This window comes from Myotis myotis, unplaced genomic scaffold, assembly GCF_014108235.1.
Source record: "Myotis myotis isolate mMyoMyo1 unplaced genomic scaffold, mMyoMyo1.p scaffold_m19_p_12, whole genome shotgun sequence".
NCBI classification, from domain to species: Eukaryota; Metazoa; Chordata; class Mammalia; order Chiroptera; family Vespertilionidae; genus Myotis; species Myotis myotis.
Window position 1 is genome coordinate 30574682 of NW_023416316.1, and position 26390 is coordinate 30601071.

Sequence of the window (26390 nt, forward strand, 5' to 3'; positions counted from 1 at the left end):
CCCCCCACCCCCCTTCTTCTAAAACTGCCTGGGGTGACCAGGAGGGAGGAGGGAGACTGGGATGAGGGCTGACAGCCCCTGTGCCCTGGGCTTTAATTCAGTTGTACTATTGTTACTACGTTTATTTTTAGAAAAAAATAAGTTGCCTGAGGAAAAGATTCATTTATTTTTCAATGACCTAACATGAGAAATAATATCCATAATTGGGGTAAGAAAAAAAATCTTTTTTGTAAACAACCCCTTCCCCCCCACACAAAAAAAACACCCCCACTTTGTTAATTTTTTTAAACATTTGCAAAAGGAGAGGAATGGTCTTCATAGGCCTTTGCTCTCACCTTAGGAAAGTATGAGTGGTATTTCATTTGCCCCCAAAAAGCATTCTTTGATTGTGATGGTTTTCTAGACTTTTAAGTTACTGATGAAATACATTGAAAGAGAGACTTGGCTTGAAGTTGAAGAAGTGTTTCCTAAATTGCCAGAGAGTCTGCTTAGCTTCACACAGAAATTTCCTACACTTTCAGAAGAAAAGAAAAAATGCATGCCTTGTCAGATTTTTACATTTTGATCTTATTTTTCTTTAAAACCCTTCAAGGCTGTGCTCATAAAACTTCCTCCAACTAAGATCTTTGAAGATTGATTAGTGCCTGACAGTAAGAAAATACATGTAAAATACTATATAATAATACATTTTGTAGTTTGCTGTGATTTCCAATTTTTTTTTATCATTCTCATTAGTAAAAAATTTTTAACACCTAAAACTTACATATGTTACTAGAGGCCCAGTGCATGAATTCGTGCACCAGTAGGGTCCCTCAGCCTGGCCTGCAGAATCGGGCCGAAACCAGCTCTCTGACATCCCCCGAGGGGTCCCGGATTGGGAGAGGGCACAGGCCAGGCCGAGGAACCCCACTGGTGCACAATTGGGGCCGGGGAGGGGCACAGGAGGTTGACCAGCTGGGGAGGGACTGCGGGAGGGCTCCTCCAGGGCATGTCTGGCCTGTCTTGCTCAGTCCTGATCAGCAGGACCCCAGCAGCAAGCTGACCTACCAGTCAGAGTGTCTGCCCCCTGGTGGTAAGTGCACATCATAGTGAGCGGTTGAGCGGCCTTAGCATATCATTAGCATATTACGCTTTGATTGGTTGAACGGCCAACCAGACACTTAGCATATTAGGCTTTTATTATTATACTAGAGGCCCAATGCACAAAATTTGTGCGAGAGTTGGCCTTCCTTTCCCCGGCTGCTGGCACTGGCTTCCCTCTGCACCTGGCACCCGGGCTTCCCTCTGGCACCTGGGGCCAGGCTTCCCTCGAAGCCCCGGCTTTGTCTGGAAGGGTGTCCGGTCTAATTAGCATATTACGCTTTTACTATTACAGAGGATATGTCAGTTATATCTCAGTGAAATAACCTTTAGCTCTCCCCATACAAATACATGTGCTATTGTTGTCGTGTATCTCAAGGCCCAGTATACACTTAGGGCTGGATTCATTGTTAATAACAGTGGAGGTAAAACCCCATTTCAGATACTGCTTCTTGAATTTTGAGTATTTTGGGCCTGTTTCTGGTCAGATCAGTTTTTACTTCATGCTGTGGCTCAGGCAAAGCTGACTCTGGGCGAGAAGCGTGGACCTTCCAAACGGGGTTTGTGTTTGCCTGTGCTTGCGTTTACTGGTGTAACCTAATGTGTGCTTTTTATAGGAATCGTAAAGCTTCATATCCTCTTTAATGTTTAGTTTGGTTATACTGTGTCAATCCACTTCTCTGTGCAAGTCCTGAAGGCAAAGAACACATCAGGCACTTCCGAGGGGTGGTGGCGCGTGACCCTGGACAGAGGGACACAGTGAGGAGGCAGAGTCAGTTTCTGCTTTTATTAGCACTGCTAGTATTTTGCTGTAGCATAATAAAATTAGCATAACATAACGGTATAAAATAATCAGCATAATTAGTACATACATCATATAATTTAAGTTACTACATGTAATACTGGTATCACTAAAACATAGTTGCTATCCTACTTTTTGGGTAAAAATAAATGTAACTCCTGGGATTCCCTTCCCCAGCTCTGGAGCATCTTCTTCAACCTCAGGGATGCCTGAGCCCTGCTGCAGACAGCTGCTTTCTCATTTTAGCCTCAGGTAATTCTTTCATTCGCTCCTCAGAAGAACCCCATTAAGGTGGGTACAATTGATCTTTCCCCCTTTTTTAATTGAATAAACTGAGACTAAAAATGGTCATGTGTTTACTTAGTGGCAAGTAAATGATGGCATTTAATTTTCACACCTGTCTTAGGAGACAGACACCAAGGTTACCCCTTTACAGACGATTCCAGAGGGCTGGGAGGAACTGCCAGGTACGCAGGTAGAAATGGATTCTCACACTGCACTCCACCTCCTCTCCTTGACCTGCCCAAGCTCCAGATGGGGACCTGTGTCTTCTTTGTGTCCTTTGAAGATAGAGATCTATCTTGCCACCTTGGTGTCCCCAAGGATGGGTTCCAGCACAGAAGAGAGCCTTGGAATCTGTTTGAATGAGTTCTGTTTTGTTCTCACCTTCATGAACATACATGTGGTATAATCATTGTGTTTCAGGGGAAGCTGTAAAATACCATGATTTAATCTGGGAATGCCAAAAATACAGCTTCAACACTGGCTAATATTACCAATGTATATCTTCCTTACATCTTAATTTAAAAATTATATATTTTTATTGATTTCAGAGAGGAAGGGAGAGGCAAAGAGAGAGAGAAACATCAATGATGAGAGAGAATCATTGATCAGCTGCCTCCTGCACACCCCCTACTGGGGATCAAGCCCGCAACTCAGGCATGTGCCCTTGACTGGAATCGAACCTGGGACCCTTCAGTCCACAGGCCAACGCTTTATCTTCTGAGCCAAACCAGCTAGGGCACATCTTAATTTTTTATTGTTATTGTTTGGCTTTTGTATTAAAAATATGCTCATTGAGGAGAAAAAAGGTTGTGAAAAATAAAAAATGAAAGCTTCATTTCTACTCTTCCTTTCCTCTATACATTCTGTTCTCACCATAGCTTGTATGTATCCTTCCTTTTTATATTTTGGAACTTTTTTTTACTTGAGAGTTTGTATTTTTTTAAAATGTATCTTTATTGATTTTAGAGAGAGAGGAAGAGGAGAGAGAGAGAGAGAGAGGATGAGGAGAGAGAGAGAGAGGGAGAAAAATAGAGAAACAAGATATGGATTTGCTGCCTTCCATATGCAACCTGACCAACTTGAGCCCACAACCTGGGCATATCCCCTGACGGAATCAACTGGGTGACCTCGAACTGACAACCTTTCTGTGCATAGGATGATGCTCCCCAGCTGAGCCACACTGACCAGGGCAACAGTTTGTATTGTGATTATCTTTTGTTCTATAACAAATCACCTCCAAACTCGAAACTGTCATTTTATCATTGCTCATGGGTCTGTTAGTTGCTTGGGCTGAGCTGAGTGGTTCTGCTCCATGTGATGTTGGCCAGGGCAGCAGTCTTGCAGGCTCAGTTGGGCTGGAACTTTGGCTATTACCAGTTTTTAAAAGTATTGCCTTGACAGATTTTTAGAAGAGACAAAATTATATACTAACTAGAGGCCTGGTGCATGAGATTCTTGCACTGGGGGATGGGGGGTTCCCTCAGCCTGGCCTGCGCCCTCTCACAATCTGGGAGCCCTCGGGGGATGCCCAGCTGATGAGGAGCGGGTCTAAGCAGGCAGTGGGACATGCTTAGCGCTGCCGCAGAGGCAGGAGAGGCGCCCGCCACCACCGCTGCACGCGCCAGCCATGAGCCCGGCTTCTGGCTGAGTGGCGCCCCCACTGTGGGAGCACACTCACCACCAGGGGGCAGCTCCTGCATTGTGCATCTGCCCACTGGTGGTCGGTGCATGTCATAGCTACCGGTTATTCCACTGTTCAGTTGATTTGCATATTAGCCTTTTATTATATAGGATTGTGGACTGGAAAGTGAGAGGAGGAGATTCTGTGTACGTTTTTAAAGTAATGTAAGGAGAACACAATGGTCTTGGTTATTAACCCTCATAGTTTGGAGCTGACATTGACAAACTTTCCCTAAAGGTCCAGATAACACATAGTTTAACTGGTTTAATCCTCACACTAACCCTGAGAGATCTCTGTCTCAACCATTCAACCTCTGCCTGGCAGCCAGGAAGCAGCCTTGAGCAATTCTTGAAGGAATGGGCATGGCTGTGCCCGTGAAACTACATTTACAACACAGGCCAGCGGTGGCTCCTGGGCCTCAGTTTGCTGACCTGACTTGGAGACATTCTTGGGACAGGGGAGAATAATTTTAAACTCTCAAAACTGTGTTGGTGACTGAGTCCTTCACCAGCCTCTGGGAGTCGTCTCAGTGACTTCTGAACCTCCAGGGGAGGCCGTTTCCTGAGAAAGAACAAAGGTGCAGCTCCCCACCCCCACTGTGCGGAGAAGCCGGTTGTCCCGCCTTGGTGACGTGGGTCAAACAGCTAACCTGATCTGCTTGCTGCTTTCTGTTTGCCCATACGATTAAAAACCCTTCTGGGAAAATAAGGAAGTGGGAGGAAAAGTATCTCACTAGGAGCTTCAAGGGGCTGATGCATTTGGCAGGTTGCCCATTTTTATATACCTTTTTCTTTAAAAAAAGAGAAAAGAAGAGGTCTCTGTTCTCTTATAAGAATTTTTGTTTTATAAGCCAACAATAATTTTAACCAAATTTAGACCAAATTTTAAAAATTAAGCCAGTAAGAAAGAATCTGCAGTGTTTATGTGACTTCTCCAATTTACCAAGAGACTTTCAGTGCAGAAACACACAACTTTCACTGCAGGGGAGCCGGGGGTCGCAGGGGTTAGTTAATCAGGGTTAATCATTTTTTTAGTATGTCCAGATACCGGTAATCAAATACGAGACAAGACACAACCTGAAGCCTAAATGCCAGTGAACATTAATATCACCGTAACTCCCATCCACTTTCATCGCCTCCGTGCACGGATATTTAAGGTGGGGAATAGGAGAATGTTTATCGTATTTGACGACTGTAAATCTGGCTCTGATTTCCTGCCTGAAGTCCTCTCGGTCTTTGTCATTTCTCACCTGTGTCTGTCCCTTCTGTTCCGCAGCAGTGGTTACCACAGTCCCAGAAGTCCATGGTGGAGCACCCGCAGGCCGGAAGCAGGGGTGCTGGCCCTTCCTCATGGGCCCCTTCTAACCTGGGCAGCCTGTGTCCATCTGGTGCCCAGGCTCTCCTGACACTGCCCTCTGGGCAGCTGCACACCTTCCTGGTGTTAACATAAACATTCAAACCTGTAAATAATTTCTGGGAGCTTATTTGAGCCAAACTGTTGACAATTGCTGGAAAACAGAATCTCAAGGAATTAAGATAATGCTCTGGAGAATGGTGGTTTTTCACCTTGTTTTATACATTACAATCAAAAGAGGAGACGTTAGTGGGTTACATGAACGCCATTGGTGATAGATTAGGGAGATGGGAGAAAGCAAAGCAGGGAAACCTCTGGGATTGGATAAAAAGTGAAATGATAGACACATGCTTCTTTTACTTAGGTGGGTGTAGGATAGTTAAGAGTTAACAATGACCTCGGTAACAGTGAGGGGTTTGTGGCCTCCTCAGAGTGGTGCTGTGCTTTGAGGGGTCTGAAAAAGAGGAAAAATTACTTCGACATTCCAACGACATGTTATCATAGATGCAAAAAGATAGTAGGCTCAGTTAAGGTAAAGGTTGGCCTTTGTCAGGGGAGAGACCGGCCTAGGACATGACTACCCACCATAATTGCTTTTAGTTAGAGTTTTAATTTCAGACCATCCTTCGTGGTTACTTTAGTCTCTGAGTTTGCAAGGCTGCCACGAAGGCTTTCCTGAGCTAGTCAGGTTAGCATGTGGCCCCTCTCGTCCACACCAGCCAGCAGAGCCCTGGGCCACCGGTGGGGTTTCTGAGACTGCACTGTGTTCGGCCTCCCCCAATCTCTCCTGCTCATGCTACGGGCCTGGTCTGGGACGTCGACTGCTGCAGGGGCGTCCGTGGATTAGCCCCAGGTGATGGCAGTTACTGCTGCTACAGCGGACAGAAGAGTCAATAGGAGGAATTTTTTTTTTCTTTGTATTTCCTTACTCCTTACATTAAAAAGAATTCTAAGTGGAGGAAAGATCCTACATAATAAAAGCCTAATATGCTTAGTGTTTGGTCGTCCGGTTGTCTGTTCAACCAAAGTATAATATGCTAATGATATGCTAAGGCTGCTCAACCCCTTGCTATGACGTGCACTGACCACCAGGGGACAGACACTGTGACCAGTAGGTTAGCTTGCTGCTGGGGTTTGGCTGATTGGGACTGAGTGAGACAGGCCAGACATGTCCTGGAGCCCTCCCACGGTCCATCCCCAGCTGGCCAAACTCCCGTGTCCCTCCCCGGCCCCAATGGTGCACCGCTGGGATCCCTTGGCCTGGCCCACACCCTCTCGCAATCCAGGACCCCTCGGGGGATGTCGGAGAGCCGGTTTCGGCTTGATCCCGCAGGCCAGGCCAAGGGACCCTACTGGTACATGAATTCGTGCACTGGGCCCCTAGTTTAAATATAAATATGAAATCACAGATATGTTGAGAGGAGATATTGTATATGGGTAAATATATTTCAAAACTCAGAGTAGGAAATGTCTTTGTAAATCTGAAAAATCCAGAAGCAATAAAAGATGGACAAGATTAGGTTATTTTAAAAATACCACCAACAGCCAAAAACTATGGGCAGATAATTTCGCAAAGTGAAAGAACAAATGAAAAATTGAGAAAAAAATTATACAAGACCAAAAATTAGTTTATCGTTAATATACAAAGAGCTCTTACAAATCAATAAGATGAACACTGCAGTTTAAAGTGGGCAAAGACTATGGAAAGGTATTTCACCCAAATGAACATACACATGGCCAGTGAATGAACAGGTGTTCATTTATGTTCATAACTAAGGAAGTGTATTTTAAAAATATTACTATGAATGAGATTACCAGACATTAAAAAGTTTGTGTGTTATTATGTGAGAAAACAGATATTCTCCTACAGGTGGTGGGAGGGTAAATTATTGGAAATAATTTGGAAGCCAACATGGTAAGATTTCTCAAAACATTATTAGAAATTTAATTTATGAAAGAGTTGCAAAAATAGTACAGGTGGTTACCATATACTAGTATATTTCACCCATCTTTTTTTAAAAAATATATTTTATTGATTTTTTTTACAGAGAGGGAGGGACAGGGACAGAGAGTCAGAAACATCAATGAGAGAGAAGCATTGATCAGCTGCCTCCTGCACACTCCCTACTGGGGATGTGCCCGCAACCAAGTTACATGCCCTTGACGGGAATCGAACCTGGGACCCTTGAGTCCGCAGGCCGACGCTCTATCCACTGAGCCAAACCGGTTAGGGCATCACCCTCTTATGTTACCCTCTTACATACTCAGAGAGTTTATCAAAATTAAGACATTAACCTTGGCACTACCTTATTATCCAAAGTACTTAATTTATTTGAATTTCACCGGTTTTTCTCCCTGGTGGTCTTTTTCTGTTCTAGGGTCCAGTGCAGGATCCCATCTTGCACTGAGTTCTTGACTGTAGTTATTATTAAGTCTGTGGCAGTTTCTTAGTCTTTTCTTTATTTTTCATGATCTTGAGAGATTTGAAGAGTGCTAGTCAGAGTTTTATAGGATGTTCTTCAATTGAGTTCCTCAGAATTTTTCTCCTGGTGCATCATATCAGGCGGTCCGTGATGTTGACATAAGGGGGAGTCTGTTAGGATTCTCCAGTATAAAGGTACTGTTTTCCTTTCGTAGTTTGTTAAATATTTTAAAGGAGCGAAGAGCCGTCAGTGTTAAACACATATATTTAGGCCCAGCAATTCCACTTACCGAAGTTTATCCACAGCTGTCTGGGATGTTTCAGCTGCCGCAGCAGGCGGTGGGAGGACCCCTGGACCCCTCGCACTGATGGGGGATTCAGCGAGGCCTTATTGGAAGCACTTGGTCAGTGCCTCCCACGTAATGAGCTTCCTGCTGGCTCCCCCTCCCTCCCCAGAACCCGTGGAGGCCGGAGGTATTTGGAGTTCTGAGTTCTTTCAGAATTCAGAAGCTAGTAAGAGGCATTTATTATATGTTATGTGACAGCTCTGCAGTAACACCCCATAGTCAAACACTGATCTTTCTGCAGCACGATGTATGAATAGTCACATGACCGGAGGAAGGTAAAGACAGTTTTTTAGTAGCTTCAGGTGAGTTCTGGCCAGACCTTGATCTGATTTCAGGCCAGGTTCTGTTGCCGGGTGAGTGATGAAAAATCCCTTTGGGGTTTTAGAGCATTTTGGAGTTCAGAATTGTGGGTGAGGGATTGTACACCGGCATACGAGATTGCAAACACAGATGCAGATGCGGAAGAGTGCTCGTGGCAGCATTGTTGGAAATAAGCCTGGAAAACCCCGCTGGCCCTTGGCAGGACGTTGGCTAAGTCAGTCCTGGTTCACAGGTGCCCGAGGCAGCCCTTTAGAAAGAATGGGGCAGACTGTCATGTGCTGCCAGGAAAAGGGTAACAGGATGTGTCGCTGATTGATTCAGGACGTGTCCAGCACCCTGCGGTGAGCTTGTTTGCTTGTAAACGCACCCAGAAACATCGAGAATGAGGCCGAGAAACGTGGCTGCTCGTGAGAATGACCTGGGAGATTATAAAGCACCATCACCTGGGCCCTGCCTTAAGCACGGTCGGGATTAGAGGCGGAGGCGTGGGGCCCAGGTGTCTGCACAGGCGCACCTCAGCGCCGGCGGCTCAGGTCCAGGCCACCGCTGTAAAGCGAGTCGTGCAAGTAAGCGAGTCGTCATCTTTTTGCCGGTGGAGGGCCTTGCCTTCCATTTGTTAAAAAGGCAACACCTATGCACTTCAGGAAACAGACCAGCAATAAAATAAGGTTTGCCTGTATTAAGAAGGAGGACATCTCCCAGGGACACTTAGAAATACCGTAGGGTTAGAAGGCCCTGTCAGCTCTCCTGTGCTCTCACTCTCAAGGCCTTGACCTCAAAGGTGAGCCCCTGGTGGTCTTTCCCCCTCTCCCCCTTCCTCCTCACCCTTCATCCCTCCTCCCTCTCCCTCCTCCATTGCTGGCCCCACCTGGCATAGAAGCAGTTACTGCTCATTGCCCTCCCTCTGATAAGGTCCTGCTTTATCTGGCTCAGCAGAAGCCTTTTGGCAAAGTCAGCTTTTCCTTGTCCCTGGTGCCCAGTGCTGGCATCCAGCCAGACCTGGCGTTGGGTTGAAGCCCGTGCACCGAATGGATGGCTCCTTTCTTGTCAGCCGAGTCTGTTTCTTTGAAGAACGCGGTGCCCTCTGCAGCTCTCCAAGCTCCGTCCCTTGGGCGTGCTGTGCGCTCCGCGTGCTGTGGTCCCAGCGGTCAGGGAGAGGAGCTCGGGAGCTGGTGCCCGCCTCATTCCTGCCCACAGGCCCTGCCTGTCCCGGGACTTACACAGTGCAGGTCACACTCCTCACACGCCCCGTTGCCCAGGAAACACGTTGGCTGGTGCCCTTAGTGATTCCATCCCCACTTTACAGCAGAGAAAACTGAAGCCTGAGAGAAATGCTTACTTGCCGAGGTCCGTGAGCGAGCCCGGGGGCCAGCCACGCTGCCCGCTGCGGTGCTGCCCGCCTGCTCTCCCTCCGCAGCTCCGCGTCTCAAGGCGAGGACGCCTTCCGCTTGGTTGTGACGATGGACGTGGCCTGCGTGGCCGGCCGTGGAGTACTAATACTGACGCTTGTTTATCTCTGCGTTTATTTGGCAGATTCTCAGCCTGGCCTATGAGATGATGGGACTGGGAAACGGGCGTCGGACCATGAAGTCGCCGCCCTTTGTGCTGGCTGCCCTGGTGGCCTGTATCATCGTCCTGGGCTTCAACTACTGGATTGCGAGCTCCCGGAGCGTGGATCTCCAGGTATTTTGCTTGTTCGCTTTGTTTGTGTGGCTGCCGTAGAGTATTTCACGTTGCTGGGTGGTGGGGCCTGAGGGGTCTGGCTTGCATTTATCGCCCCCTGAGGTGTTGTTCAACGTGTGTGCTCCTTGTAATGCCAGTGCAGGCTCTGCATGTGCCTCCATATCGGACCAAGCTCCTCCTCCCTTATTCTCTAAGCCCTCAGTCTGCCTTTAGAGAGAATCCTGCTAGCCACTTAGCAAGAATCCACTTCTAGCAAGATATCTCCTTCTGATACTTTTCCACGTCTTGACCGCCTCAGTCTGTTCTTTGGCTACCAATCCACTGCTGTCTTTGCTATATTCAGAGTTGAGCATGGTTTCTCTGCCCCCCCCCCCCACCCCCCGGCCCCCGTCATGACCCTGTGGGGTTGTCTCGAATAAAATTTTCCCTACTGTGTTAATAAGCATCAGAATAGTTTTTATTTAACAGTGGATTGTATACATCATCATCTTTTGTACACAACTCTACAAGGTTGGGACTTTATTCTTCCCATTTCACAGGTAGGCAAACAGGCCCAGAGAGGTAAAGTGCCTGGGGAGCTGGGATTCCAACCCAGTCTGTCTGACGTCAGAGCTTGGGCCCTGGAACTTCGAGTGTTTTGTCCTCCTCTCCTGCTTACCCTCCAGGGGTCTAGAGCCTTTGTCTGAGTCATGTTCTCTGCACAGATGGGCTCTTGGCATCCTGGGTTGGAGAACTGAGTCTCTTTTTAGAAATCTTGTCTGATAAGGAGTCGTAAAGTGCCCTTAACGACTTAAGTGGGGAAAAGGAACTAAATACAGTGGGGCCTTGACTTACAGTGTCCTAACGAGTTTTTTGAGATACCAGCTGTCTCTGCGCTGATTTTTTGCATTGAGTTGATAGAGTAATTTGAGTTAACGAGCTCCTTAACGAGCTCGGTCTCAGAATGAATTAAACTCGTAAGTCAAGGCCCCACTGTACTTGAGCAGCATCTCCATCTCACACCTGGTAAAGCATGAGACATTTTATGTATTTATTTAAAATTCACAAAATCCCTGTGCAGGTGTGGTGGTGTTTCCATGGAGACGTGCAGTGGAGTCAGGGAAGCTCATAGCAGTGAATTCTGTTGCTTGTAGAAAAACCGCTGTAGCTTCTACACAGGTGACTGCAGATTGAGCCTTGGGCATAGCCTGTGGGTGAAGGCGTGCTGCCGGCTTTGGGGCTGGGTTGTCTTTGCGCAGGTGGTCTGGTCTCCAGGGAGGGCCTGACATTTGCCCTTACACTGTGGTGTCCTTGTAGACGCGGATCATGGAGCTGGAAGGCAGGGTCCGCAGGGCGGCCGCCGAGAGAGGCGCGGTGGAGCTGAAGAAGAACGAGTTCCAGGGGGAGCTGGAGAAGCAGCGGGAGCAGCTGGACAAAATCCAGTCCAGCCACAACTTCCAGATGGAGAGCGTCAACAGGTTACACCAGGATGAAAAGGCAAGGCCGGCTTGGGTTCTAGACACCCTTCCCCGCTGGGCAGGTCTTCTCCATGGGAGGGGGAGCGGTGTGTGTGTATCCCTGGAATTAACTGAGATTAGCCTTTTGATGAAGCTTTGGGTATCTCCCCGTCTGGATGGGCTTCTTGTAAAACCCTTTGCAATGGGGATAAATGAGAGAAATGAAAAGAACTATCATAGCATCAGATTATCCACCTGTTGGCTTTATTATTATTTTTTTAATCTTTTTTTATTGTTTAAAGTATTACATATGTCTCCTTTCCCCCCCAATTGACCCCTCCCAGGCCACTCCCACCCCCCAGGACAAGCCCCCACCGCCCCACTGTCCGTGTCCATTGGTTACGCTAATATGTATGCATACAAGTCCTTTGGTTGATCTCTTACCCCCCCACCCCCTTCCCTCTGAGGTTGGATGGTCTGTTTGGTGTTTCTTTGTCTCTGGGTCTATTTTTGTTCATCAGTTTATGTTGCTCATTATATCCCACATATGAGTGAGATCATGTGATATTTATCTTTCTCTGACTCGCTTGTTTTGCTTAGCATAATGCTCTCCAGTTTCATCTATGCTATTGCAAATAGTAAAAGTTCCTTCTTTTTTACAGCAGCATAGTATTCCATTGTGTAGATGTACCACAGTTTTCTAATCCACTCATCTGCTGATGGGCACTTAGGCTGTTTCCAAATCTTAGCTATGGTGAATTGTGCTGCTATGAACATAGGGGTGCATATATTCTTTCTGATTGGTGTTTCTGGTTTCTTGGGATATATTCCTAGAAGTGGGATCACTGGGTCAAATGGGAGTTCCATTTTTAACTTTTTGAGGAAACTCCATACTTTTTTCCACAGTGGCTGCACCAGCCTGCATTCCCACCAGCAGTGCACGAGGGTTCCTTTTTCTCCCCTGTTGGCTTTTTTTCTGTCTTCAAACATGTGTTAAGTCCCTGCTCTGAGCCGGGCCTGTGCTGGATTTGTGTCTCAAAGGAGAGTAATATTTGTGCTCTTTATGTCGGATGATTGGAAAGGTTGCATGAAGGGTCATTCAGGAAAATACTAACAGAGTAAGGGGACTCAAGGATGCTGGATTTTAAGTTAAAAAAAAATTTGATTTTGAGGCCTCAGCTGATTTTGGGGGATTGAACTGTCATTCTGATTTTCATTTCTTTTTTGTCTCCTTCTCTGTTGCAGAATTAGGTATGTTTATGGTGGCTTGATACATAAATGCAATTATTTGAGTTTATATTGTATTGCTACAACTTGGTGGACGCCCTCGTATAGTTGTATATAAGAAGAGTTATACAGCTTTGTTTTGCAACAGAAATGATTGTGTAAGAAGTTAACCTTAAATAACTTTCAAAAAAGTTGTCTTTCTTAATTATCAAAATATTATAGACAGTTTTGAAAATACAAAAAAGAAATTTAAAATCACCTGCAGTTCCATCACTCAGAGATTAACTACTAAGAAGCACTCACCCCCTTTAAAAAAAAAATAGATTACATCTAAGCTTTTCTAAATCACTGTTATATTCAAGCTTTTATAAATGTGGGTATGCCATGAAAAGTATAGAATGTAAAGGGGGCTCTTTAAATGATACATACATTTGAACACATCTAGTTTGCACATCATTTAAAAAGACCTGGAAACTCTTGGCTTATTATGCATTGTTATTTCAGGGGTGTTGAGGCAACCACTTCAGTGATAGAAAACCAGGAGTATAATTCGAGATAAGAGAGAATTCTTCATAAACGTTTGCTGAAGGGAACTGCAGTGGATTCCCTTGACGTCTGATTGGCTGAGGTGGCTAGGTTTTGGACATGAAGATGTACATTTGATTCAGATGAACAGGAGTGCACATACACGTGTTACTGCTTCATAACACATTACCCCAAAACATAGTGATTTAAAACCATGATGGACAGCGTGTATGCTGCTCAGGTGTCTGCTTTTTGGGAGGGCTTAGTGGGGCAACTGTGTGTACTCCACTGTGTCACCGTGTGGGGTGCCTCAAAGTCGGGGGGCAGAAGGTCTCCTCACTCGTGTCTGGTGACCAGTGACCAGAGGCCTCCGTGGGGCCGGGGCTGAAGCACCTGTGAGGCTTTTCCGCATGGCTGCTTGCCCTCCTTTACTGTGGAGGCTGGATTCCCAGGCCAAGCATCCTGCTGAGGGGGGAGGGAGCGGAGGAGAGGAGGGAGCCGGGAGAAAGCTGTCACCTGTGTGTGCGGTCCCAGGTCTGCCATAACAAATTACCGTAAACGGCGCGGCTTAAAGCAACGAAGATGAACTCCTTCGAGGAGGCTTGGAAGTCCAAAGTCAGGGTGTCACAGGACCTAGGAGGCTCCATCGGAGGATCCTTCCTGTGCTTCTTGCAGCTCCTGGCGTCTGCTGGCACCTTTGACGTGACTTGACTTGCACTTGTGTCCCTCTGATCTCTGCCGCTGTTCGCACAGGGCGTGTCCTCCACGTCTCTGCGCTTTGCCTGTTCTCTTCGGTCACATCGATCTAGGACCCACCCTCGGGACTTTAACTTAATTACAGCTGCTTAGGCCCTGTTTCTGGACAGGCTTTTCATAGGCTCATTTATAGGTTCTGGGTGGACATGGGTTTTCGGGGTGAAAGCCATGGCACCTGTTTCGTAGTCAGCAGGGCCAGCCCCTCTGCGGTGGCTGGAAGTGCGTGGCCGAGGCCAGCCCAGACGGAAGGGGAGAGGGAATCAGCCTCTGTCTGTGTCAGAAACCTGAGGTCACATTGTCAACCGCCAAATGTGTGTGGTTATAAATAACCTTTACCCAGCCAGCAGTGAAATGCTATTTTCTTTTTAGATTTATATGTGTGTATGTATAAAATAAGTGTTTAGGGGGCCCCAGTAGAAAGAGGCCTTCAGGTTCTAGTTTTTGGCAAAAGCTAACGGAGAGTCGCTGGTGCAGGTCTGCACTAGTGTCTCAGGGCGGCACAGGATGTTTTATTCATTCTTTTACTTGGTTGTCAGAAGGCAGATCAGTCCTTTTGGGCCTGAAGACCTGATGAGATCTCGGGCCCTCTCCTGGCCCCTGGCTGCCTCGAAGCCGCACAGTGGCCCTGGAGGCACGTGAGGGGCACGTGACCTCCTCTCTGAATGCCTGGGCAAAGAATCAGAAGACCCTGAGGGACTTAGTGGCACTTCATCCAGGGAACACCCAGCTTCCTGCTACTGTGTTCATTTTTGCTTGCTACCGGTTGGAGTCAGAAGTAGCTTCATTTTGTACAATTTTATTTGTGACGTTCATGCTAGGCTGGTTTCTTGCAGCCATTTATCCGATGTTGAAATTTAGGCTTTTCATTTGCTGTTAAACTATGTAAATGAAAAAAAATATGTGAGCGAGCAGTGCAGTCAGTAGTGCAAAGCAAATCGTTTGAGTACCATTTCATTTGTAATGGAAATACAGTACTTCCTGAAGGGCAGCCGTGGCCTGAAAAAGAAAGATGGCCTAATGGGAGATGAGAGGAGGGGATGTTGGGGATATGCTAATTCACCTGTGTCCAGAAGAGAAAAGCTTACAGGCGGAGGCAGCCGGGAAGGTGGAGGGAGAACAGGCCTGCCATTCACCTAGCCTCACCTTCCTCACTCACCTGTGTGACCTGCGTCTGCTTTGAGGTGGCTTCGGTGAGCTCCCGGGTTTCTCCTTTCTTGCCTGGTAGGTAACTAGGTGCGTGAGGAGACTCCCCGGCCTTATTGGAGGGGGCGTGGCATGAAATCGCCATGCTTCAGAGGGCTTTCCTGTTGTCAGTGACGGGTGAGTGGCTTTTCCCTGGCTGCTGGGCGGGAACGCAAGGAGAGCCGAGATGGTTTGTGCCGTGGGCCTGGGCTGGGGGCTGCTCCCTTCGGCGTGGGTTCCTGTGGGTGATTCTCAGGAAGATTCTGCCCCTTCCGAAGGACTTGACTAGAATTAAGCAGCTTGGTCATTTGTCCTGGCTTAGAGTGCTTTTAGAACGCGTTTAAGGTGCCGACGGGGAGACAGGTGTGGCCTTTGGGATGGAGGTACAGGCTGCGCCCTGAGAGGTCGCTGGCTGGCTCCAGGGCCCTGCCGTGTGGCCGGGGCTGGCCCAGGCTGCTGGCTCCACCACTGCCTGCCCGGCAGCAGACACGGCTCTCGGGGTTCCAGTTTCTCTGCTCCGGGTCGGCTTTCCTTGTGCACCTGAGAGCGAGGCGATTTTCTTCTGCAGACGCGCTTTCTCGTTTGTTTTTGTTTTGGAGGGCCAGAGCAGATCCCTGTCGTTTCTTTGCTTTTTATCACCTCTTCTCCCTGTGACCGATGGAAGAATCAAGGCTTCTAGAAAAGCGTTTCTGTTTTTATCCCCATTCATTTTCTGTGTTCAGTTCTGTCTGTCTGCTCAGGATGCTGCCGGGCACTGGCCTTGTGCCCCGTCGGGACCAGGCTGTGCCTGTTGTCTGTGCATTTCCCATCGGGTGCTGTGGAGGGATGAGTAAATGGGTCTGGTGGAGTCAGTCATAGACAGAAGTCACTCCAGCTGTTTGATGCAAAAACGATTTGGTACAGGGAAGTAGATGCCCACGGGATGGTGGGAAGGGCCTGGGGGAGCAAGCTTGCTGGGATGGCTCACCTGTCAGGACCAGCCCCAGGGCCCGACCCGGAGGCTGGAGGCTGAGGCTGGAGGCTGAACCGGGAGGCTGTGCGGGGGCCTTCACTCAGACGCAGGGCCACCGCACTCCTTGCTCCATTCTGCACCTCCAGCCTCTAACCCCGTCAGCATTCCACTCTCCAGGGAGTGTATCTGATTGGATCTAAGTCCCACTGGGAAGGAGTCTGGAAAATGTACGTTAGCTTCCAAGCTGCTTCAGGAAGGCGCAGCAAAGGCTGTGTGCTGCAGATGCGGGACCTGCGTCCGCCCCCAGGCATGAGGGAGGGGGTGCCCAAGTGCTGTGGGGTCACAGGAGAGTGTCCTCCACCGAGACACCTGGAAGCCAGGTGAATGTCCCTGAGGGTGTCGGGAGGTGGGAGCAGCACCCCGTGGCTGGGTGTGAGGCTGGTTTTTCTCTCCATTACTTTTCTGTTTTTATCCCCATTAATTTTAGGAACATATAGGGAGTACACAGGAGCACAGGGGCCCTTCACACAGGGTCTTTTAAGCCACTTACAGTTTGGACTTGAGCTGGAGGGCGGGGGACCCATCAGAGGGTTTAATCTGTGGATAAGAGTCATCAGATCAGGTCTGGGGGTTTAAAAGGTGGGTCCTGGCCCTGGGGAGTGTCCTTGGGGCGGGGAGCAGGGCAGAGCAAAGGCAACTCTTGAAATATTTGAAGCAAAAATTATGTGCTGAGTTGAGGTAAGAGTGGAATGAATTCTGCAAAGTGAGCAGATTCGAGAGGCAGCCAGCAGGACATGCCTGGGTGACAGGTGCAACATGGAGAAGGGGGGAGAGAGGCTGCTATAAATAAATACTTGGCTCTTCTCTGCTGCTGGGACTCTCTCTGTCCTCCCTTCTTATTCTTCAGGGCCTGAGCTGTCCCTGCCAGCCTGTGGCTGTTGAGCACTGGAAGTGTCCCAATTGGGATGTGCTGTAATGTGAATAGGTTTGAAGGCTTAGAATGAATAGAAAAGCAAAATATCTCATGAATACTGTTCTGTGTTGATTACATCCGAGATCAGCCATTTAAGTTGGTCCTTTTTCTGTTTGTTTCAGCTCTGGTGTTCAGAGGGAAGGAGGTTTTGATCGCTGGGCGAGGTGGAAGTTTACGTGTACAGTTCATGTTGTTGTACAAAAGATCTCTGGATAGTTTTTATCTTGCAACACTAGGACTCCATGCTCATTCAACCCCAACTCCCCTCCCCGCACCCTCAGCCCTTGGCAACTGTCCGCTTTTCTACTTTCTGTTTCTCCGATTTTGACTGCGTTAGATCCTTCCTCCGAGCGGAATCATGTAGCATTTGTCCTTTTGTGACTGGATTGTTTTGCTTGGCATTCTGTCCGCCAGGTTCATCCCTGCTACAGCATGTGGCATTCTGTCTTAAAGGCTGCATAACAGCCTGCTGCGTGCACATCTTCGTCACCATCGGGGACAGGAGGTGGCTGCAGCGCTGACGCCTGTGAATCGTGCTGCTGTAAAACGTGGGGCTGAGGTGCCGCCTCGGGATCTTGCTTTGAGTTCTTCCAGACGAATCCCCGGAGTGGGGATGCTGGGCTACGTGCTCATCTTTTGTCTTTTTAGCTGAACTGGTGCAAGCCTGTTCTGAGAGGCGCAGGAGCTGCACGCTGTGTAAATCGGATTCCTGGCTGTGCGGATCCTCCTGTCACCGCGGGTTCTCTCCTCTCTGCTGCCCGCATAGAATCTTTTTTGTTGGCATAGAATATCTATAAAGACCCCTCTTGATAACCTCTCCCTGAGAGAATAGTTATCCTATATACCAGTGGTTCTCAACCTTCTGGCCCTTTAAATACAGTTCCTCATGTTGTGACCCAGCCATAAAATTATTTTCGTTGCTACTTCATCACTGTAATGTTGCTACTGTTATGAATCGTAATGTAAATATCTGATATGCAGGATGGTCTTAGGCGACCCCTGTGAAAGGGTCGTTCGACTGCCAAAGGGGTCGCGACCCACAGGTTGAGAACCGCTGCTATATAATAAAAGTCTAATAAGCAAATTGTCCCCTCGACGGGGAGTTTGACCAGGGGGCGGGGGCGGCAGGTGGCTGGGGGAAGGAAGGGCCCGGTCGCCAGCTGCGAGGCCCCGGCAGCCACTAGGGACCCTCCCCGTGCGTGGATTTCATGCACTGTGACTTCTCCCCTATTATACCAGGAAATGTGCCTTTGCTTGGGTCTCCTAGAATAAACACCAGATTAGCCTGGCCGGATTTCATTTCTGGTGCACACCCCTGTATTCACAAACACCTGACTCCAGGAAACTCTGTCCAGGCCAGAGGAAGGGCAGGGGCTGGGCAGAGAGGTCCAGGGGAAGGCCAGAGGCACAGAAGGGGGAGGCCGTGTGGTTGGCATCATCACCGGGAACCAGAAATGGGACAGAAACGTGTCTCCGAGTTACGGGCGGCGTTTTCCAAGCGTCGTTGATTATGACACAGCAAGAAGCTTTCCCGGGTGGCCGCGTGCACAGTGTGTGCACAAAGCAGTGCTTCCAGTGTGAGGTGCTCTGGTGTGTAAATTCCAGTCCAGCCCTCTTCAGGTTTTTGTTCGCCGTTAGTGCTGGGCGCAGCCCACTGGATTGGTGTCCTGCTCGAGGTTCAGACCCAGTTTGGCAAGTAGTGATGGAGTGCTGGCTCCCGGAGCTGGCGCTGGGCTCAGGGGTGGCTCTGCGTGTTGGCTGTTGAGAGAGCTGCGGGACTGGAGCTTCCTGAGCAGCCTGTGCCTCAGAGGAGGAGCGCCCGCCCGCTCCCGCAGCCCAGCCGGCAGCCAGCCGGCGTGAGGAGAGGGAGCCCCTGGATGGGGAGCCTCCGCAGAGACCCGCTGTGAGGCGTTCGCTGGGCACGCACAGGCTGCTGGTCCCGCTCAGCTGCACACTCATTTCTTTCTTGTTGCTGCTTTTTCATTGTTGTCCCGAGTCCTGTGCGGCCTTTTCCCTGCTCTGCTGTCAGCGTTCCCAAATCTGTGTCACCAGCTGGGTGTGAGCCCCGCACTCCCCAGGCTTGCCGACTGTGGACAGAAGGAAGAGGCCAGAGGTTACGTTAAAATGACGCAGAGAGCTGAGCTGGAGGAGTGGGCCCCAAGTTTCCTTCTCTTCGCTCTGTTAGCCGGCCTGGCCCTCAGAGTTTGACTTCTGAGTGAGGATATGGCTGTACCCAGGCTCCTCCAGAAAAAAAGCCAGAGCTGGGAATCAGCCAGGCGTGGCAGGGGCCTTGCACAGAGGAGGGGCCGGTCCTGGAACTCGGCCAGGGCCAGGGACCGGTTCCTCTTCCTCCGGTCACAGCTGGCGTTGGGCGGGCAGGCCTCTGTGTGCGAGTTCCTTTCTGGCTGTGGGCGTCAGGTAATCAGAGCTGCCCGCCCCGGGCCTGCCCTCCTGACCTCTGCGTTGGGTGGGGAGGGGTGCAGCCTTCCTTTTCCCCACGTGTATGTTTTACTGGGGTGGGTTCTGGTGTTTCATTCTGCGTTTATCTTCCTTGCAGGCGGTTTTGGTGAATAATATCACCACGGGCGAGAGGCTCATCAGGACCCTGCAAGGTGAGCTGTCCTCTCCTCCTGACACCAGGCCTCTGGCCGGCGGACCTACTTTCCTCTTGTCCTGTGGGTTGTTTATTCTAATCTAGTGACGGGTGTGATTACGAGTGATGGAGTAATCTTTAATTTATCCTTAAAGAGCTTTTCCTCTAAAAATGCTACTGAGTACATTGCAAGCTGCTCTGCAGAGAAGAATTCACACTCTCATTTTTTGATACGGTGAAAAGAATATACGTATGTGCCCACACACATACCTATGATATGTATGTGATCTATTTTTTATGTATGGTGTATATACACGGTGGGGCAAAAGCAGGCCTGCAGTTGTTCGTATGGAAAATAGTACAGTCATTAACACAGAAGAAGAAAAATAGACTGTTTCTCATACTCACAACTGCAGACCTACTTTTGCCCCCGCCTGTGGTTCGATTGGACAGCGCCTGTCTAGGAGTCTAGGAAAGTTCGGAGGGGAAAGGCAGGGCTACACAGAGTTAAGTGAGTTCTTGGTCCCGGGGGCTTCTCAGAGCTTGCGATCTGCTGATGCTCCTGGTCACACGTCAGGAAGGGAGGACGGCTGCAGCCTTTCCCACGCACCCTGTGCTGCTGAGCGGCCGCTGTGTTTTGAGACGTGTCATTAGGCGGTCTCGTCATTGTGCACGCAGCGTGGCGCGTGCTCACTCACACCTCGATGGTGTGGCCTCTGCACACCGAGGCTGATGGCAGTACTTCATTCCTTTTCGTTGTGGAATACTATTCCATTGCCCATGCTCAGTTTGATTTATGGAGCCTTTTTATTTTATATTTTATTGGTTTTTTACAGAGAGGAAGGGAGAGGGATAGAGGGTTAGAAACATCGACCAGCTGCCTCCTGCACACTCCCCACTGGGGATGTACCCACAACCAAGGTACATGCCCTTGACCAGAATCGAACCCGGGACCCTTGAGACTGCAGGCCGGTGCTCTATCCACTGAGCCAAACCGGTTAGGGCGGAGTCTTTTTTTTTTTTTTTTTAAGGTTAATGGAGCTGTACTTTACACACAATCAAGTTTGCCCTTTGCAGTGTGCCTTTCTATACGTTGTGACACATGCCGAGTGCCCCAGACCACCACCGTCACAGTCAGGACACAGTTCGTGTCCATCACTCCAGGATGTCCCTCCCCCCCACCCCCCGCAGACTTTCATGGTCAGCCTCCTGCCCCCACCTCAGCCTCGGGCCCCCACTGAGCCGTTTCCCACCCGGGAGATGCCCCTGACCCCATCCCGGTGTTGCCTTTCGAGGCCATTACATACATGTGCTTGAGATGGATCCTTGTGGCTGTGCAGCAGCAGTTCCCGGAATCCTTCACTTTCTCTTACTTCCCCCCAGAGAGCCCGGCAGGTCTAGAGTTGTGAGGACAGCCTGGGGGGGACTCAGGTGTCTGTCCAGGGCTGTGTCCTGGCCCTGCTGCCCTCTGCCCGCCCTGCGGGCCCCTCCGTGGCAGCTTGCCCGCCCACCCCCAGCTTGGCGCTTTGTCAGCTGCTGCTGTTTTTCTGTAGAGCTTTTACAAGATTTTTTTTTCAGTGTTTCTGTAGCATCCCAGCCATTTTCTTACCAGCCTTATAAATACCTACTTAGTTTGTTTTTCCTACTGCGTTGCCTTTATTTTTTAATTTTTTAAAATATATTTTTATTGCTTTCAAAGAGGAAGGGAGAGGGAGAGAGAGAATCATTCACTGATTGGCTGCCTCCTGCATGCTCCACACTGGGGATCGAGCCCACAACCCTGACCGGGAATCACACCGGACCTCCTGGTTCATAGGTCGATGCTCAACCACTGAGCCGCCGCGGCTGGGCCTATGTTGCTTTTATGAGCCAAGTTGTCAGGGCAGCAGGGATGGGGCTGAAGAATTTCCTCAAGGAAAGCTGCAGTTTCCCAGATAAGAGGGCGAGATGATTACATGAACACGGGGGCCTCGGAGAGTAGCTTGGCTGTGAGCAGATGACTGGAGAAGTTCCCTGGTGGAGCCTGGCAGCCAAGGACAGGCGGAGGGAGGAGCGGCTACTCATCTGATAAGATGTCAAAATCAGTGGGCTACATAGGAGCTTTTGTGACCTGGTAGGACAGACAGCTCAGGGCTTATGATGTCTAAGAAAGAAACAGGCATTTTCAGGGTTGGAGATCAAGAAGGAGATTTAAGAGAGAAGACATGTTTGGAAAAGGAGCCAAGTGCCGCCGGTTCCTGTAGATCTCGAAGGGCCACCTCCCTGGCGGGGGCGTCGGGGTGCGGGGGGGGGCATGCGCTCACCTCTCCCCTTCCCGTCCTGTGGGCCGGTGTGACCCCGTCCTCCCTGTGGCTCAGACCAGCTGAAGGCCCTGCAGAGGAACTACGGCAGGCTGCAGCAGGACGTCCTCCAGTTTCAGAAGAACCAGACCAACCTGGAGCGGAAGTTCTCCTACGACCTGTAAGTGTGTCTCGGCACCAAGTGTGTGCATTCGGGGCTGCCGAGCTCCAGGCCTCGGGCAGCGGACGGGCCGACCTAGTCACCGCTCACCCTCCCTTTCAGGGAGAAGATGGGGAAGGCCCAGTCCCCTCCAGGAGTCAGGCCTTCAGAAATAATGCATTTTACGTCTTAAGTGTTAGCAGTGCTTCAGAAAGGCGTGGGAAAGTGTTAGCCAGTGGCTCGTAATACAAGATAAATAAGAGGGCAGTTCTCCGTAGCAGGAAATGACTTGCTCAGCCTGCTTTAAGCCGTAATGTAACTTCACGCTCTGTGGAGCACAGGTGACCTGGCTAAGTCGGTACATTCAAAGCCTTTAAGCGTGTGTTCCAGAAGTGCTCAGATGTGACCTGCGTCCACCTCCCAGATTAAGGGGCAGGTAGGTCTCTGAAAGGACTCTGGCCATCTGCGTGGTGACCAGCGATGTACCAGAACAAGTCTCCCCACACTGATTGCCCTGGTAGGGATTCTGATGTCTTCCAAGCGGTTGTCCACCGTGACATCTTCCTGATCACTTTAAAACCAAGTACAGCCCAAACTAGGAGCCCCCAGGACATAAACAGGCAAAGGACATGTGTAGTCAAGGCAAAGGAAACATAGTAAGAAAACATGCATAGATGGAACCTTGTTCAGCTCGGCCAGTGGTTCTCAGTGGGTGGCATTGTGCCCAAGGAGACTTTTGGTGGGCATTTTTGATTGTCACAACTCAGAAGAGGGGCTACTGTCATCTAGTGGGTAGAGAACAGGGAGGGACACTGCTAAACATCCTGCAAAGATGGGTCTCCTCCCACAATGAGGTTTTACCTGCCCCCAAATAGCACAGGTGCCGAGTTGAGAAACCCTGAGCTAGGCTGGTAATCAAAACTTGAAGGGCCCCAGTCTTACTATTATTCATCCTTGAAAGACACCTTAATGCACATATTCCCCGTCCATTGACTGAAATACAGTAAGCCATTAATGGCCTGGATATATTTGACCCAGAAGGTTTTAGCTGGACATCAGCCAGGGCCCAGTGACAGGGAGGGCAGCTCTGCCTCCCAGATAGGAGCATTCAGACAAGCAGTGAGCGGAATGTTCTAACCTGGGTTGGCCATGTGTGTGGGACGCACTGTTTTTCTCTTAGGAGGATGATGGATGGAAAACTCTGGCTGAGCACATCCGTTTCATTAGTTGTGTCCAGAGCCCTGAGCCAGATACAAGATGATTCCCAGGGATGATGCTCATTGAATGTTGAAAGCTGGAAAGAGTTAGTTGCTTCTAACTGTCTTTGGATTAGAGACCCTTTGTGAGGATCTGGTAAAAGATAGGAACACCTTGTTAGCCAGTTTATGAATGGACATGTACACAGCGCTATGCATGAAGGTCCCACAAACTGAATGCACAACTTGGTGTATATGTCCATTTATAAATGTGCCCATCGTCCATTAGAACACCCTCTCTGGCCTCAGCATTTTACAGAAGGCCATGCTGAGAATGCAGAAGCTGAGGAAAGGCCAGGAAACCTTCAAATACCAGAGTGAGCATTCATCCCCACTTCGTACTCCTGCCCTGTGGCAGACATCACTGAGCGATCACTGTACTTGATCCAAACACAGCCTTGCATTCCCTTCCCAGGGCCCCTAGAGTTGGTGGATGGGATGAACTGCCTGTGCTCTCCCCTCCATGCCATGAGGAAGTGGGCTGGTGGAATGTAATCAGTAACACTCTGAGTCAGCACCCTGGATCCTCAGATCATCTGCCTTGATAGATCCCTGTACTGAGCACATTCTGTTCATGGTCCTCCGACCACTGGTTGCACCGTTTAGGACAGCCGTGGGCAAACTACGGCCCACGGGACGGATCCGGCCCGTTTGAAATGAATAAAACTAAAAAAAAAAAAAAAAAGACCGTACCCTTTTATGTAATGATGTTTACTTTGAATTTATATTAGTTCACACAAACACTCCATCCATGCTTTTGTCCCGGCCCTCCGGTCCAGTTTAAGAACCCATTGTGGCCCTCGAGTCAAAAAGTTTGCCCACCCCTGGTTTAGGATGAGCTCTGGTGGCCAAGTCTTGTATGTCTCTCCATTTGAGCTCCAGTTAATGCCTGCACATGCATCATGAAGGTGTAAGGAAAGCCAGCCCGCGGCCTCCAGGAAGGAACACTGTCCCGATCTGTAGGACCTGCACGTGAGCTTGGTTCTGCGGTTGCTCCTCTTGTTGCTGTTGAGTGGGGACGTGGAAGCTGACCTTAATCCGCAGGGCTGAGATGCACAGGCTCTTTTCTTTGTACTTGATGTTGGCAGGGCTGAGAGCAGGCGAAAACAGTAGTTCCTTTTGTAGATTTAAAGGTCCAGCAATGGCCCTGCACCTGCTCCTGTGCTAATCCTGAGCTTCTGTGACGTTGTTGGATCACAATGAATTGGACACCTCTGGTTCTTTCGGTATACAGATGTCTTTCTTTTTGTTCGCTGTGCTAAGCTACGGGGCACTAGTCTACCGCCCGCGGCTCGCATGTGAGTGAGAATTTTACACAAGCGAATTTTCTCCAAGTCTTCTCTTGATCTGTAAGCTGTGCCAGGTTAGGATCGCTGTCTTTCATTATTTCTAAAGTACCTGGTGTCCCTCTGTGTGCGTGGCTGAGATCCAGTAAGTTCTGTGAACTGACGAGTACAGCACTAGAGTTAGGAGTCGCGTGCACTTAGCCTGGCTCTGAAATGGGTGTGGCTCGGAAGAGGCAGCTGTGGGGCAGAGGGAGCCTTGCAGTCAGGAAACCACAGTCTGGCTTCTGATTTCAGCCTTGTCTCTCTTCCTCTCTGCAACCCTGGATGGTGTCAGTCAGGTCACCTCTTAGCTTCCTCATTTGTACAAGTGGGTAATTCTCTCAATTACTTTATAACAGACACTTGAGTTCCAGGTACAAAGCTGAAGTGATACCTCAAAGTGTCTCTGCTGATTGGGAGCTTGGGCCGAATTAGATTCTGTGCTTCATCTGCAGTTCTCTCACACCAACTGGGTATCCTCCAGTTCAGTTCAGTCATTTCCATCTTTTAATGTAAATTTTGAATTTTAGATTTATTGCTAAGATAGTAGAGTTCCCATATATCCCATACCCAGTGTCCCCTGTTATTAACATTAGTGTGGCATTAGTGTGGCACTTTACATTAGTGTGGCATTTTTGTCACCATGAACTAACCAATACATACATTATTGTTATTTTTTAAAATGTATTTTTATTGATTTCAGAGAGGAAGGGAGAGGAGGGAGAGAAGGATAGAAATATCAATGATGAGAATCATAGATCAGCTGCCTCCTGCACACCCGCTACTCGATGTCGAACCACAACCCAGGCATGAGCCCTGACAGGGAATTGAACCGTGGCTTCCTGATTCACAGGTCAACGCTCAACCACTGAGCCATGCCGGCCAGGCCACAGATGATGTTTTAAAAATTGTTTTTTTTCTAACCAGTAAAGTTTACCTGTTCTAGAACAAGGTGACATAGTCTTAGAAAGTTTCAATCAACTACAGTTTCCTTGTCATTTAATACAAGCACACGTTGTCCTGCTTACGTGTTGTCTGTAGATGACGTGCCTGGGGCGGGGGAAGTGTCTCCTGTGGATTTCAGTCACTGCAGGGACACACCTGGCGTACAGACACCCCTGTAGATGTTTGTCCTTTCCTTCTGTCCCAAAGGAGCCAGTGCATCAATCAGATGAAAGAGGTGAAGGAGCAGTGTGAGGAGCAAATAGAAGAAGTCACCAAAAAGGGGAACGAAGCTGTGGCTTCCAGAGACCTGAGTGAACACAAGGAACCAAGCCAGCAGGTAATTCTGGATTTCACTGCCAAGGATTTGCAGGTTTTCCTACCGGTCTCCAGGCATTTTGTTCCCTTGTCTGCTGTCTGGTTTGCTCTGCTCTCTGCTCTCCCCAGTGGGTTTGCTTCCCTGAGATACCCGGCCTGGCCCTGGGGTGCTGAGTAGGCTGGCCTCCGGGCCCAGGCCCTGTGCTCTGGGCTCTACCGGGATTACTTCACGGAAAGCTCACAGCCACCTTGGGAGGGAGTTGCTGCTGTTTTCATGTTTTGAGGGTGCTGAGGCCCATGGTGATAGTTAAGTGCGATGGCCAAGGTCACACTTAACCTGGTTAGCGGTGGAGCCGATCAGAGCCCATGCCTCCAGGCTGTCTCCTGTGTAAAGCACATCCCATGAAATTGCTTCTGGGAGTTCTTCATTTTTGTTTTAAAATATAGCAGCTTTATTGAGATATAATTTATATACCATACAATTCACCCATA

The 26390-nt window shown here is 49.1% G+C and overlaps 1 protein-coding gene across 3 annotated transcripts in view; it reads left to right on the forward strand.

Moving 5' to 3' along the window:
- The window catches only part of GOLM1 (golgi membrane protein 1), a 51628-nt gene that overhangs the window by 2151 nt on the left and 23087 nt on the right, over window positions 1-26390 (forward strand). For all 3 annotated transcript variants that reach the window (XM_036330657.1, XM_036330656.1, XM_036330655.1), the window contains exons 2-6: window positions 9825-9974; window positions 11271-11450; window positions 19583-19637; window positions 21976-22078; window positions 25791-25920. In XM_036330657.1, coding sequence (XP_036186550.1) covers window positions 9846-9974; window positions 11271-11450; window positions 19583-19637; window positions 21976-22078; window positions 25791-25920 — 597 coding nt within the window. In that variant the 5' untranslated portion in view covers window positions 9825-9845. The remainder of the gene's footprint in view (window positions 1-9824; window positions 9975-11270; window positions 11451-19582; window positions 19638-21975; window positions 22079-25790; window positions 25921-26390) is intronic.